The sequence below is a fragment of the Chanos chanos genome, chromosome 12 (genome assembly GCF_902362185.1).
Source record: "Chanos chanos chromosome 12, fChaCha1.1, whole genome shotgun sequence".
NCBI classification, from domain to species: domain Eukaryota; kingdom Metazoa; phylum Chordata; class Actinopteri; order Gonorynchiformes; family Chanidae; genus Chanos; species Chanos chanos.
The window spans coordinates 18,342,501-18,359,150 of record NC_044506.1 but is presented as its reverse complement, the minus strand read 5'-3'; the positions used below and the strand labels follow the sequence as shown (position 1 = coordinate 18,359,150).

The window sequence follows — 16,650 nt, the reverse complement described above, 5'->3', positions numbered from 1 at the left end:
TGCTTTATTGTACAGTCCACTAGGAAATGAGATGGTAATAAAAATACGGTTATTAGGAAAGTGCCAAAAAAAAAAACTGGATAGGAAGTAAATAAATAATTTCCTGGCAAGTACATAGAAACCTACTAGGAAACTAGGTGGCAACAATATATTGCTATTCAGAAAGTACCCGTTAGAAATGTATAGAAGTACTACGTTATAATCTAGAAAGTACGTGGAAACCTACTAGGAAACTAGATGGTTAGGGTTTGGGTTGGGTTAGGGTTAGGGTCAGGGTCAGGTTTAAGGTTAGGGTTGTTGCAATCTAGGTTGCTAGTAAGTTTCTATGTACCTACCAGGAAATTATTAAGTACTTCCTGTACTAATAATTGTATTTTATTACTATCTCATTTCCTAGTTAATACCTGTTAATTAGTTGACTGTAAAATAAAACATTGCCTGACTTTGTGTATGCAGGCTAACATTTCAAGCAAAGTTCGGGTTGATTAAGCTAGAAATGACCGTCATACGTGTGGTAAAATATCAGCCAAAATATCTAATAACTCTTTTTTTTTTCTCCTCCCTCACAGAGCTTCAGAGCAGTTCCTGTGGGAACCCAGGTGTCCCGCCTAAAGGCATCCTGTACGGGACACGTTTCAACGTGGGCGACAAGATACGCTACAGCTGCGTAACAGGCTACGTTTTGGACGGCCATCCCCAGCTAACGTGCGTGACCAACGCAGGCAATGCTGCCGTCTGGGACTTCCCTGTGCCCATATGCCGAGGTAAGATCCGGGCACGGAAAACCTACTATGCGACTGATGCATGGCACACCCACTGCATGTGTGTGTATGTGTGTGTGTGAGTGTGTGTGTGCGCGCCTGAATGTATGTGTGTGTGTGTGTCTGAAGTGGTGGTTGTATGTTGTTTTGCATGGGTTTGTCTGTGCAGTGTCTTTCTTGAAGTACGCATGTTGGGATAAGAAGAAAGCCTTAAAATAAAAGTCTGTCAGGGTGAGAACAGGTTGTTCCCAGTAGGTTTATACGGTCCTTTCTTTCTAAAGCTTGTATTCACTGCTTTCACATCATGAATCATAACTATTGTTTTCCCGAGGTCATGCAATAAAATATTCACGCTTTGGCTATGAGGAGGGTGACAAGACTCAGGAACATGGCAAGCACATTAAAAAACAATTGAAACAAACAAGGTATCTAATGGAACACAACGAAATAACCCTTACACCAGAGAGTGGTAATATTGCACTAGCAAGGCTTGGGCAGTCGCAATAATGTGTATGAACTGAAGGCATCTCTTTCTGGAAGCTTCCATAGATTTACTCATAACGTTCCCTCCATCCTGAAGCGAAAACGAACCCGAGAAGCTAGCCTGTACCTTTGCTTTAAATGCACAGAGATTTATGGGCCCACATTCAGGCCAATTACAGCGAGCATTATCCATGACCATTCTGAAATAGGCTTCCCTCCATAGGTGGTCCTTTTTAGCCTGGGCTGCATTGAATGGAGGGTTTGAAATGACAGCATCTGCATCATGTTTTTGCTTTGGTTAGACGCAAATTACAAAGCAAACGAGACTCGCACAGCAAATGGCCTTCGGTACACTGGGAAAAAAAAAAGACAGAAAAAAAGAGAGCGAGAGTGAGAGAAAGAGCTTTGCTCTGGGATTGTGTTAAAACTCTAAACAATGGTTGTTTTAAGAAATCCCGCTGGGTGATGACAGTGCTTCTACTGCCAGGATAGAATAAAAAAAAAAAAAAAAAGCAACAATAACATAGCAAGTTGGGATTGAGCTTCCTGCTTTCACTTTTTCACTTGTCATTTTTTTGTGGATTCAAAGAAAAAAAAAAAGAGGAGGTAGAGTCAGAAGTCTGATTTCAGTGAACAGGGCTACTACTCTACTTTGGATGACAGTCCAGGAGGTAATAACTTATCACAAATGAGTTTTAGAGGATGTATGTTTTAGAGGATGTATGTAGGTTTCCAGGAGCACCACTAATTGGGAAAATGAGGCTACTTTAGGGGCATAAGTCTTTAACAGTGTTCCCTGTTACCACATTAGAACATGCTTGTATACCACAAAGGATATGACATCAAGCCACATTTGCAACTGTCTGCTGCATAATGCACTAATTGTTTGACCCAGAATGAATGAATGCAGGATTGTGTTGGTCACCTTCGACATGGAGGCATGTGTGCTTACGCTGAAATTTTAATGGTTTGGAAAAATTGAAATTCAGACAGTTACAGCATGGGTTTGGATCCATATCACGTTCTCGGGGGTTCATGGAAACATGCATGCTAACATATGATAGCTTAACACGTCATAGCATAGTCAAACAATCGCGCAACAGAAAACATGAAATGGCTCCCTCATTTTTAATGAGAGAGGGGCATTAATATGGTAAATTATTCAGAGACTGGAAATGTCCTTTCGCACACCTTTTGCATGAATATTTACACCCACGTCCGGCCTCCTTAAGGCCCATCTTGAAATGTAAATTCAGACTGGGGTCGCTTTCCTGCCTTGTGTATCTCTGTGAGAGGGAACTGCCCATTTCCCGCACAGATGTGATGGGAATCTTAAGGAGCACCTGTCAGAACACCTTTGGCATGCCAACCAATCGATTTGTTCCTGGACTCTCACAATAAAATATGTTTCGAGCATGTACCTCCCTGTACGACCACAACATGCAAAAAAAAAAGAAAAAAAAAGAAAAACAGATTTGACATGAATCATGAATAAGAGCTCTGTATGAGTGAAGTTGAAAGGGACAACTACACAGCTGGTGCTGTTGTTGGATTCACAAACACGTAATATTCTGTACATGCTAGAATGTATGCTTGAATGTGTTTTGACTGTAAAGGATTGCTAAGTTTCTTTGAGCTGATATGGCTCATGAATATTCATGAGTGTTCTTGCTGATCACTGGGACTGGACTCCTGCCCAGCGCTGTGCTTTGCTATCATGTATTCTTTTTAGTAATTTATAATGACTGAATATCAATGAGAAATCAAACATGTTTGAATAGAACCACGAGATATTGGAATCACAGAATCTTGGCATCAGATTGTATCTCGTCCGGGTCCAGTGAATGGTTAAATCAAAAATGCTGAATACTTTACGAACTAGACAAGGGTCATCCCATCCCTTTTTTTTTCTGAATCCTCTAATTTAGAGCTCATTTAACGGAGAGAAATACAAAAAAAAATCCCATTTAAACCTTAAATTAAAGGACCTTTCACTTTTTCAAATGTCAATGTTATGCTAAAAATTCCATAATGTATGCATCTCTAGACCCACGCAAGCTGATGGTAAAAAAGCTCTAAAGAATATCTCCAGTCCTCTGGTGCTTTTAGTTTGCAGTTTTAATTGCATTATGGATGCGCTTTGTGCCCCAGAGAAACTCAGTTTCTTTGCACTTTGGTTTAACCTCTTCCAGAGTCATAAAAATATATTCGTGATACATCTTTGGAGATTTTGAAGGGTCAGAGTGTGCTCTGTAACTATGTGCAGTAAAACCCCTCTGTTATGCTTACATAACAAAATGTCATGTTATCGCCACATAAACTCTGAACGATGGTCAAGTCAACTCTTACAGAATGTGGAGCAATTTATTTCTGTGATATTTATAAACTGAAGAAAATATCACCAGTTTGAATATTATCATTATTAATTAGCGAAGTTCTGAATTTTTACCATTAACTCCATTGGCATAACTGCAACCTGCTTCCGCTGCTTTACAATACTGATTGCCTCTCCTTTTTTTATAATTTAGCACTAAATCTCATTCAGAGTGAAGGACTAAGGGATATGTTAATGACCATTAAAAATTCTGCATTATGTTTGTGGGAGCTACATATTAAATTCAACCTCATTATTCTCAGAATCACATTGCTAATTTAACAATATAATACAAATATTCCTTAGATGTTCTTTCCCCGTATAATTACTTTTCTATTAAAAACAATGTTAAACAGGACCTAGCTCGTAAATGCGGTGAGCGTACATTCAAATTACATGAATGTGTGACATTGTATCCTGGGGTGTGAAAATTGTCAGAATTATACTGCAGTTCCTCAGTAAGGATATTTATAGGTCAGGTCATAAACAACTGAAATCTCATGTTTAAAACCATATAGATACTAAAGGAAATCAAGCCAATCTCCAATACAGCTGATAAAGACCAACACAACACTCTGCATCACAACACTCCCATGTATCAATTAAACAAATTAATAAACAAAATAAAAATTCCATTTTTTTTTTCTTTTAAAATCCAAATGGTCAAAAGGGTGGAGAATTTGAATTTGAATTATGGATGGTATGATTGGATGACTGTCACTCTTGTAATGTGTCATTTCTGTACGCAAAAAAAAAAGACTGATTCAGTTCAGAAGACCACAGTCCTTCTTTTCTGATACTTTCCTCGTGGCCTCTTTATTTAGGAGCTTTGAAATGCTTTCTGTTATTATTCTTTTTTTTTTTTTTTTCCTTTGCTGCCAAGCTTTCAGAAATGCTTTGGATGTTTGCGTTTGATACGTTGGTGCCCACAGCAGAGTTGATGTGAAACCGTGAAATTGGCATGACAACACCATAGCGCAGGTAGCCAGGCCAGTGTGATACCCTCTGAAATTTCTCATTCTGTTGGGGTGAGCACTCTCAGTGGTTGAGTTACCAGGGAACACTCTGAATGTGTGTATCTGTGCCTGAGGGTACCTGAGTGTTCCACTGTGTGTCTCCTTAATCCTCACCAAGAAATGTTCCTCCCTGTTTGGATTTAGATAACAAAATTCCAAAAATCGCACCAGAAACATACAGGTGCATTTCTCCTTTTCTATTCAAGGAGGTTTAAAGCTGATTTGAACTTTTGCTAGGATTTGTAGTTCATGCCAAAGATTCATACTTTGGTAATTGCGTAGTGACAAAAATGCAATTCTTTTGTCAGTTTTGGCTAGTGGAATTTTTATAGTGGCAGACTCCAGTGAAATGTACTCAAAAGTCTTATGAAAAATGGATCATAGCTATTTGTGTGGCTCACATATAGGCACACACACACACACACACACACAAAGAAAACAAGACACTTTGAATCTGGACTACTTCCAGGCAGGCTTTCAGTGTTTTATTAACATACTGAGGTCTGTGCTACTCTGGCCCTATAAATTTGGAGCTGCTAATAAATAAGAGGCATATCCGTACTTCACGCTAGAGGACATCGGTACAGTTCTTTTAATCAGACAGCTGAAAAATGCCATCATCTAACTCAGAGCTTCAAATTTGCTACGTGCTCCGTTGGCTTCAATAATGTCCTTTCCACAAATGAGAATCGGATGCAAAACAAGCTCATCATTTGATTGCCCTCCCTGCTCTCACGGCTCTCAGAAAGGTTAAGAGCACTGTGAGGGCAAAGTTCGCCCTCTTTTTCGAACGCCATCGCGCATCGACTGAGCGAGTGCTCCGGTCCGTAATTAAGGAGACATCGCTAAGTAGCTTTTCTTTTTCGTTCCTCTTCTTTTTCTTAATAGAAAATAACCACATCAAAACCCACAGTGAAAACTTACGATACTTGGCACACCTGTTAAATGGGGGTGTTTTAATGATTATACATACTGGAGGCTCCTTGAATGTGGCATTATGGCCGCCTTGTAAACACTACAAACTTTAAACGGTCATCCTTTCCCCTCCATTTTGTCCAAAGTGACTTAGGCAAGCACAAATAGTCATTAGTTTGTGGATGTTACTTTTAGACAACAGGAGGTGCTGCAACAACTATGCAAAATTTCCAAATTTTTGGAAAGAAAGCCTTACCCCTATATTTCACATAGATCAGTGACACAATAGTGAAGCTATAGACAGGCACGCACCGATCACTAAAAAATGTAGCGTCTCCACCCCAAGTGATATGTATGAGCATGTGCGATGGAGTCTGATTTAAGGTTTGAAAAAGAAAAGTGATCACTTCAATAAATGGCTGATTAGCAGGCCACTTACTAGAAAAGCTAATCTTTCAGGATAATGCTGCGTATTACTCTAAAATGCGATAATCAATCAACATGGCATTTGGAGGTCACAAAGAAACTTGCTTGTTATAATGCATGTGACTGTGATGCAGATTTTCCACTCCACTCCACTTCTGCTTGGTCCATTTCATTGCTAAGCTAACTGAACAGCTATAGTATCGTTTACACTTACACAAGAGCAAAATCACCTCAATGTCAGAGATAGGGTTGCCTGTAACTGGGACTTTGATATACTTTTGTACTTCCTTTGTTTTTATATTAGAGCTTATGAACAAAACGTCTAAAAGAGCTGCTAAGTGAGGTCAACATAATTATTTTACCTGAAAAACATTGATAAGTACAAATAAATGACCTTTTCTCAGAGGGGGCAGCTTTAACTGGGCGCAGACATGGTCAAGGTCAGGAATGGGTTAATTAATTTTGACGGCTTTAAACGATCCCATTTGTCGGACGGGATTCTCTGAGATGCACTAAGCCACTGATTATTCATAAAGGGAGACTTTTTGATGTGTCCTGGCCGACTTTAATTTTGACAGAGGCTTTTGTGAAGAGTTCAGGAGCGCTCGGCATTGACCATCAGAAACGTGCTTCTCATGCCCACTCTCTGAGTGGCTTTGACAACCGTATGGGACGACCTGCTTATACATGTAAATCCCACACCAATTCCAGCAAGTCTGCAGAAATGCAAACTGACACCCAAGTCCTTTTTTTGCCAAGCATGCAGCATACCAGCTAAGAGACGGCAGTTGCATTCAAAGGCAGTTTGGTGCATTTCTTAAACGTTGATTTCATATATATGTATATGAGTGTGCATATATACATACATACATATACATATATACATATATATGTGTGTGTGTGTGTGTGTGTGTGCGTGTGTGTGTTGGAGAAAGAAAAATCTTATCATAATCTATCACATCGACACGGTTAATATTCAGCGACTGTCTTCCAGCCCCCTCCAATAATCTATAATCAATCATCCAATAGAGGGATATGGAAATGTCATGTTGTGTGTGAATGTGGAGCCTAGGGAATGTGTACGCAGTCAATGCCCATAGGGTAAATGGGATTTGGCTTTGGATTCCCGGTGTGCTTGAAGTCCTTTTTAATCTCTGGTTTCTTTCTTCCCAATTGTGGGCTACAGGAGCCTTGATTGCCGAGTCCTTGACGCACACTTTCATATGTTAATGCCATCTCAATGCAAAGCTTCTTCATTCCATATGCTCTTTTGGTGTCTTTCATGTTTCGATACTGATACTCGGGCTAATTACAAGCAAAAGGGTCCTCTTTTATTTGGGGCGCAAGTTGTAGCCGTGCACTACACAAAGACATGGGTCAAATGAGTGTTTGTTGAGAATTTGAGTGACTGGTGCTCTCCCTGTTTCTGCTCCCCCCCCATCACTGGTCCTGCTTTGTCTGTTCCTCTTCCATAACCAAATATAACAGCATCCATATTCAGTCTAAAAAAAAAAAACAAGTAATGAATGAACCTTGGTTAAGATATACCCCATAGATTAAATGTTTAACTCATCTGATGTGAGAGAATTCAATATTAAAAATGATCACCACTGGAGATCATACAGAATATGTTTAATCAATAAATATAATCATTTGATAGAGGCCAAACACAGACAGCATGCATTTTTTTTAAAAAAATTTTTTTGATCTGATTGCTAGCTGATTCGGTCTAAAACATTTCTTACTATTGTATTATTCTAGCAACGTTCAGTTAGGATGCTTTTCCAATCAACAGAGTGCAGTGAAGAAATAGACTTTTCTGTGCAGCCTATTAGAAGACTGAGGAGGCCGCTTAGAAAATATCAAATGGCCTCCGCAGAGGTAATAACAATAAATGTGAGGCATGGTCTTTGGCTTCATACTTATATGTAGAGCTATGTAATAACGTAAGTATAGTGTCAAGCAGACACTGTGATTCAGTAAATAAATGTATGCATAGATGATGAGCCCACATAGCAGCTGATACTTGTGAAAAGAAACAAATTTAATATGCAGTGAGAATCTATTTCCCCGCGCCAGGAGTATTGTACAAAAAAAAAAAAAAAAAAGGACAAATATAGGCCTACAAATCGTCTGTCTCAGCAACTCTCAGAGTTATGACTGAGTTTGGTCTGAAGAGCTGTAATACTTTTCATCTCAAGTGGCCATAGAAAGGTATGCTTTTTTTTGTGTGTTTTAGCAAGGGCTTAAGGCATGAATGCTAACAACCCGTGGAGCAACAGTTCAAGAGGAGGCAGTGGTTTGTGGATTATGTGTATTACAGATCTTGCACGCATTAGCTATCTTTGTTTTCATTTTCTAAATATGGTACAACAGGGCCCTGTTCACAATTACAGGTTTAAGGAGCTAGCATGGTAAGTCTGGCTTTTTGGTTCCTCAAAGCAAGCTCAAGGTCTTGCCAGCTTTGTTACCATGGCAACACTTCACTTAGCTTTGACCCGCTCCAACATGGGTCAGCTCAAACTTAGCCGAATCTCTTACAAGATCTTCTTGCCAAATGAGATGGTAGACTCAGCTGCTAAATTTTTCAACAACTTATAAAACTAGAATTCCTCAATCCACCGCAAAGTAAGTGGATTCAAATCATGTCGAAACTACTTTATAATGAGGTGATCCTCTTATTTAAGCATGAGCAGGAATAGTTAAAGTGAAAGGGAGTCTTCTTTTAGTTCACTGCAGAAGTCATGTCCTGGTGTACTTTCTTGAGTCTAATTACATTACAGGATCTATGGTAAAGAAAACAGTTGCTGTACTGACTTAATGAATTTAATGAGTCCAATCCTTAAAGAGGTAAGAAAAAGAAACGCAGAGGAAAGGATATGAAAAGTGAAACCTGAAAAAAAAGACGCGAAGGCTGTTTCTTTGAGATAATTCAGGCCGATCAGCCGTGAAGCTTTACAACGCGAGTGTGGTTTTGTTTGTTTGTCAATTAGACAATATCAATTTGATAAAGCCTATCATTTGTTCCCATGGTCTCTTATCGTCACACAACAGAAACCACCCATCAGAAGGGGACACTTTCAGTTCTCACCAACGCAAATGATGAGGATTTCTGCACACTGCTTCTCCTTTTGAAGTTCAGTGCGTGGCCATGCAGTCTGTTCTGGACTGTGATTATGAGATCATTTCGGTTAGACTAGGCCCTCAGCGCTGAGGAATGGATATAGCCCGCGTTCAGACATCTCGTTCGATTAAACAGGCTAACGCGTAATTATTTCAACCACTTACCAAGATGGGGCCCAGGTGTGTCCGCCAAACAAAAAAATGCGACTCTTCTACTCGCACTGTGGTTACACATCAAGCACAATTGGAAGAAAATATTGTGAGCGACAGTGAGGAGATTTAGGGGCATTAAACTTCAGAATCCCAAATAGCCTGGGCGATCAATGCTTGCTCTGTAAGCACCGCATAAACTGGTGAACGGCTGGTCTTTGAAAATGGAAGTTTGTTGGAAGAAAACAGCATGTCGTGTTTATATAGTGTAAAAAAATAGTTCAATACTCACATTCCCACATAGAAAATGATAGACAATTCAATATTTTTTCTTCTTTCTGTAAAGTACCTCTAGACACCAAAAGTGCATTATTTACACTATAATCATACCTTAAGTTTACAATGGACTATCTGTTAATGGACCAAAAAGAAAAAAAACAAAAAAACAAAACAGTCCACATATACTGCATCTCTTGTACGAAGATTTCTCTTTAAGACCAAAGAACTGTTTTCAGTCCTTTGACTTCAAAGTCTTTTTTCATACAGCAGGGGCTAAGTGGAGGAGTAAGCCATAATTCAAGGACTTGCGCTTAGTCCAATCTTTAGACACTATCTGTGTTCCATTAACTCAGATCTAATAATGATAGCCAGCAGGGCACTGATTTATGTCACACTTCCTGAACGTTTTAGTTCTATCCGCAGTTGCAGAAGCGCAACATAAGAGCAACAAGTAATGTTGGCCTGCATTAAGAAACACGGTCAGTTTGGACTCGTGTTGATTGAGCTTGGGTATAAACGTGATGAAGAATGGTGCTGAACACAGGTTAGAGAAATGGTCAAAATAACCAGCACAATGAATCAAAGATTATTATGTTATCATTTTCTGTTAAATATTACCTATGCAATTTTGGAATGTAAATTGACCGTAATGCAAAATGACTGCTATATTCGGTCAGTTAAACGAGCTTTAATCCGTATCTTGTTGGTAAAGGTGATGTTGTCTGATTGCAAGACCTTGTCTCTCATTCCCAGAGTTAAACAGTGCAGCCTTTGCTGTCATAGCTGTACCGCAGGAAGCTAATCGTTCTCTTTTGTGTTTTTTGACCAGAGTGTCAGTTGGACAACCTTGATGGTATTTTAGATAGGTCATTTGATTTCATTTGATTCAGCTTAATTGTTTTTCACACGCTGACTCACAGCTGGTAATATGTGATGTGTTGTGTTGAGACTCCGTGAGTAATTAATGTTTTGTAACAAGCCTTGCTCTAAATGTCAGGTATCAGAGCACACCTGCTCTAATTAATAGAAACGAAAGTGCTCCTTCACTCCCTCCGTCCCTGTGTGTTTCTAGTTACGTGTAATTACCAAGCGCAGGTATAATGCTGTAAAAACAATGCACGGTCTCTCTGTGTGCGTGCGTGTGTGTGCGTGCATGCGTGTGTGGGTGCATGCATACATGTGTGGATGTGCGCGTGCATGCGTGTGTGCTTGTGTGTGTGTGTGTGTGTGTGTGTGATAGAGAGAGAGAGAGTCTTTAGTGGGGCACGTGAGTGTGTGTTGGTGTGTGTGGATGTGTGTTGATGTGTCGGTGCGTGTGTGCGCGCATGCGTGTTTTCCACTCATACCTTAATCTTAAGAGACGCTTTGGCAACTGTTTTACTCCATACTTAGGGGATTCATAACTGACATTCTGTTAAACTCAAATGGATTTATTTTTTCTTTTTCTTTTCTTTTTCTTTTTTTTTTTTCTTTCACATAACCACAGCACTTTTGGATGTGCTACTGGGACGGCATGTTTGTCAGGCCTTTAAAGTGAATGTTGGCTTGCCATCCCAGCTTTGTTTGGACTGGGATCAAGTTGGCCATGAATAATTCACTATCCACCTGAACCCACGATCCCTCCTGTAAGGAAGGCACTCTGAGGCTGTTTGATCTATTTTTAAGCGGGGCCCTTAATGACAGTGAGACATTATATTTAGCAGAGTTAATTTTAGAAACACAGAGTTCTCTGACAGAGCTTTGATCTCAGCTAGGAGACAAATCCTCCCCTCCTCTGAGCTCAGCTTTCTCTCTGGCTTTTCTCTCACTCCGCTCTCATCACTGTCCTTACGTATAGACTCATATTCAAAACAAAACTTTTTAGATTTTTTTGTTTGTTTGTTTGTTTAAATGATGCTGTTTTTGTAAATTTGCAGTTATTTATCACCTTACTCCTTCTCCCTCAGACCTGTAGGCAGCCATTTCAGAGGCAGCTCCCACAGCTGGGCTCTGTGAAAAAGTCATGGGGGTGTCTGTTGCCATGGTGATGCGTTACAGTAGTAAAGCAGGACTCCAAGTAGCAGTTCTGAGTTCTTAGGTCTCTTTCTCTCTCTCTCTCTCTCTCTCTCTCTCTCTGTTTCTTTTCCCTTTCGTTTATATGTAGGCTCAATTACTGTTTTAGAACCTTAGGTAGTACTATGCTTTTATAATTTATATGTCCAGGGATTAGATATACTGAGATAGAGAGAGAGAGAGAGAGAGAGAGAGAGAGAGAGATGCTGCATAGCTTCTTTAATTGTCACATGTGTTCTGGTTGCATTACAAAGCACTTATATAATTAAGCCAAAGACTGAATATAAGGTTGCTGTATTGTGGATGTGTTAAAATGCTCAATACTTGTAGCTCTTGAAGTTAAATTTAATTTTTTTTTTTTAGCTTTTAGTTTGTCTATAGGTATTGCAGAACTTTTCTCTTGAGTTCAACATGCTGTCACAGATAATATTTTGCTCAATTTTTGATGCCCTGGGCATTCAGTGGAACAATGCTGATGTAAGCTACAATTCTTATTTAGCCTGTAAATGGATCAGGATGTTCAGAGCAATGCCAAGGGATCCCTCACCAAATTGGAGGCTTACTGCCAGAAGAGTTTACCAAGTCACGACTCAATCTGCAAATCTGCGAAATGTGCGGTTTGGGTCTGTACCCCAGTCAATTTGCTGGGTTGCAGATGTAAAGTAAACTCTGATTTGTGAGGTGCCGTGAGGTTTGGGTCAGTAGAAGTAAGTCACTAGATGTTTTTTGCCGTTTAGGAATCCCGTAAGTGTTTCGCGAAACAATGGCCAAGACCTTTTAGATTGATACATGCAGGAAAAATACAAACATGCGCACAGACACACACACACACACACACACACACACACACACCTGAACACACATATAAGCACCACCAACACCTTTATGGGAGGAAATTTTGTTGGAAATTTCAGTTTTGTTTTAGAAGTAACATTTTGCACGCCAGCTTTCATATACAATAAAGGAGAACATCACAAATTCCTAGTGAGTGTTTTGTTAAATATTAAAGCAGGAGTTTGGATATTAAAACCGGCATACAGTATTAAAAATTAAGGACACATAACTACATTTGAGTGTGCTGCAGGCTAGGAAATATTGCAAAACATATACTATTTTTTTCTCCCCCTCCCTCTCTCTCTCTCTCTCTCTCTCTCTCTGTTTGAGTTACAAACGAGTCCTTAAATAAAATATGTCTGAAAAACAAAATGCTAGAATGATTTGCCTGGCTCAGTGTGTGTCTTTATTATTAATGATAATGTACCCGCATCAAGCTAATGCCTTACGATATGAAGCAAAACCATAAAAACTCCTGTATAATTAATGAGACCCATTCTGGCCCGAGCTTATGAAGGATAAATAAATAAACGCTGTTAATGATATTCAATCTGGGCAACGGAGCACATGCTGCAACGTGTTGACATCAGTCTGCTTGGGTTTGTGGCATTTGAAGGGAATCAGCGGTTGATTTGCATATCGGCGTTGACGTTTATCTTCCTTTAATGTTTATGGGGATCTGTCAGAAGTAACGGCGAGCAAGGGCAAATTCAGTAGTATGGCAAGAAGCCTTTTCCCAGTCGGTTAGTTTTAGCTAGTGTACTCACTACTGTCTACAGGAACAATAACTAAGAAAAATGAATTATTCATCTTCATTGTGAGTTTTGGTGGCAATTTCAGCTTTTAAGATAGAGGAGATGTTAGCAAAAAAAAGCAGGGAAGAGGACGAGACAGGACAAGCAGACCCATGTGCATCAGTGGTACTTTAGGACTAAATCAAATAGCATTCACTGCCTGTTTCAGGCAGGTAGATCATGGCACTGAGGTAACCAAGCACTGACACACCACAGGGTTTAACTCATCTCCAAATGTAAGATATAAATACATTCACAGTCTTAAGTGGGGAGAGACATTAACTATGCTCAGTTTTATGACCCGTGCTAGGTTGTGTAATCACATATCAGCTAGAGAAGGGAGAGAATAAAGTTTGTTTCTCATCTGAGGCTTGTTTGAGTCTGAAAGACGATGACTTAGAAATAGGAAAAGTTATCATTCACTACAGTGAGGTAGAACAAAAGAAGAAAAAAAAAAAGAGAGATAGCAAAGCTGCCATTTTTGACTGCACATGATATCAAGAAACATTGTGTGTGTAATGAGAGTCAGTTTTTTTTTTTTCCACCATCTTTTTGGTTTCACTGAGACATTGTAATATGCTCGTAACATATTTGAGGACTGAAGAACTGTTCTGATGTAGTAGAACTGTCTGAGAACAAAAAGAGCATGCTGGGCAGACCCGGGACAAATGCGCTTGCCGGTCTTCGATCTGCGATTTTATTTTTTGAATTTTTGTTAAAAAAAAAAAATTCTGCTGCACATTCTTCGCTAACGTTATCAATGACTCTACACTGACGAAAGACATCCAAGACTCTCTTTTACCATTTGTTCTCCAAGAAGAATTCTCGTTTGCTCACTCTCTCTCTCTCTCTCACTCTTGTTGGGTTGACAGCCATCTCTGAATATCCTCATTCAATATTCATTCCAGTCTAATGCTTTTTAATTGTCATGTGTCATTTAGTGATAGAGAAAATGTCCTGGAATTCAATACATCAAGTGAGCCAATTTAGAATACCATTTGTCTTTCTCTTATCTCATCTCCTTTATACAGGGGATCATTTTTGCGTCACTCAGAACATATCAGTTCAGGCGCAGCAAGCGGGGCTATATCATGTCCAGTATTGGCTATGAGTCAGCTGCCAGTGACACTTATTCTATGGTTTCCACCGGTATGGTTTATCTAGAGATACAAAAAGAGAAAAAAAAAATCTTTTGTCAAATGGATAATTTTTACACTTTAAAGGATTGGGATGATGAAAGTTAGTGATAAATCGTTATGATGTGAATAGCATGTATTAATCTTCAGATTCACATTGTCTTCACAGACGTCCTGTTGGATCTTAATATGATTAATGCTGATGAAAGCACTGAACCATACAACAGAAGGCTGACATGCCGGAGAGATTTTGCCGTGAAAGTTTTTTTGGGTTTTTTTTACGTTATGTGGATGGGGATTCAGTTATATAACTGAATAAATTCAAGAAAGTATGTCATTTGAATTCATTTTGCCGTGCGTTACGTCAAGCGGTTAGCCACTGGATCCAAATTGTCAAAATTTCACGAAAATTCCATGACTGTCAAAGTCCCACACACAAGGCAGCAGAAACACAACCTTTTTTCTTTTCTTTTTTCTTTTTTCAATAATTTTTACTTGCAAACAATTGCTTTGATAAGTAATTGCACTTTTGCATTCTGCCCTTAAGGTAATCAGGCCTTTAAATGAGAGGACAATGCGGTTTAGCAGGACATTGGTCAGGGTAGTGCGCCCTGCAGCCAGTTCGAATCACAGCGGCGATATGTTAATTAACGAGTGGGTCTCAGGGTCGGTGGATGACCTAGAGTGTACACTTTTACATAATCAGTGGTGTCTTTTTACATATTTTTAAATAAAAAGGATGCCAGTATAACAAACTATGACATAGAAAGTTAAATGTTATGGATCAAGGAGACTAGAGAAAGTTAAATGGAATGAGGAGCTGATGTTTTATCTATTAAGTGTAACTTTTGTCTAGCTTTAATGCAGATTTGAGAGGCATAGAATTCTGGTACTTTTCAATAAATTGCACCCATTTATTTGGAAGAGTCATGTCATGAAGTGTATTCACCATCTGGATGTTACTGATGTTCAATCCTGGGGAAGGACAAGAAACTCATGAGATTTTGTTTAGCAAGAGAGATTCACTTGTTTTTTTTTTTTTTTTTTGCCAAATTTGGTCTTCACCGCATTGCGTCAAATCAAAGTAAGCTTAAAACAGACCACAATGAGGCACTCTATGTGTATATGCACCGTACTGGCAAACGGAGAGAGAGAAAAAAAACATATATATGATAGATTTTTTAGTAATCCCTTCTAATTGCAATATATGACACCTGCAACTTCATATAGCTTTCAAAAAAATGGAATTTTCAATCTTTAATAAATTTAATCAGGGTTCCATGTTCCTGAATTCTTCATTTTGATTAATCATGATTAACATGATAAGTTGTTATGGTTAACACAATACATTTTTTTCAATCATTTGAAACCCCTTAGTTTTTTGCTTTTTTTTTCTATTTTCACTAGCGCACATTAATAAAGCGCATTCTCATCATAAAATGCGCATAATGGCACTGCATAAAATATTCATGAACCCAGGCTGTAAATGAAAGTTTGCGTATTGATGGATGCAACGGTGCCAAAGACCAGAAGAATGCGGTTGATGCCAGAGGCTTTCTCACTGCGTGGGTTTAATCCAGTGGATCTTCCTGTGTTTAGGGTCGTTTGATCCCGCCTTTGATGGTGCTCTCTATACATCTCTCTCTCATAAAACCCGTAAAAAGGCATCAGAAAACTCCACCATCCGTCCACGCGTTTGACTGCATGCATGTGGAGAAATAAGTTTTTTATGAAACATCTCTGCAGTAAATGGATGGATTTCTCTGGATTATTTGGGCTGATGAACACAGGTTGGGGGGGGCGGCAAAAAATTGTGGATGACGCTTTCCACTTTTTTCACAGTGTTCCACTCCTTTGCTTTGACACTAATTGCTGGGAGACCTGTCAAAAGTTTTCCTTCATGAGCCCTGACAGTGTATTTCAACACCTATCAGAGACCGGCCACATCTAACCTGACAGGTAGACTCTCTGGTCGACATAGTGACTTAAAAAAAAAGGGGGGGAGGGGTAGCCATAATGAAACAGAGTGGTGGAGAGGCATGTTCTCTGATTTTAGTCCTGAGATGGCTTTGACAGCTACATGGAGAGTTATAATAGTAACCAAGACACAGGCTTGATGGTAATGGAACATGTAGGGGCATATTTTTGGGGGGAAAGTGCTGGACAGAAAATATCGTGCTGAAATCTGATTTTATGGTGAAAATAGCCTATTTTAAGGCAGGATTCACAAAAAGCAGGAGCACATATATAAATTTGTCATCACACAGCAAGAAAAATTTGACCATCGAGTAACCTTCGACCAGTCAC

General features: G+C 39.3%; 1 protein-coding gene across 1 annotated transcript in view; it reads left to right on the top strand.

The window, feature by feature from the left end:
- csmd3b (CUB and Sushi multiple domains 3b) overlaps positions 1-16,650 on the top strand; it is a 346,791-nt gene that overhangs the window by 110,933 nt on the left and 219,208 nt on the right. The window contains 1 exon segment of the mRNA XM_030788642.1: positions 570-764. Within this exon segment, the coding sequence (XP_030644502.1) occupies positions 570-764 (195 nt within the window).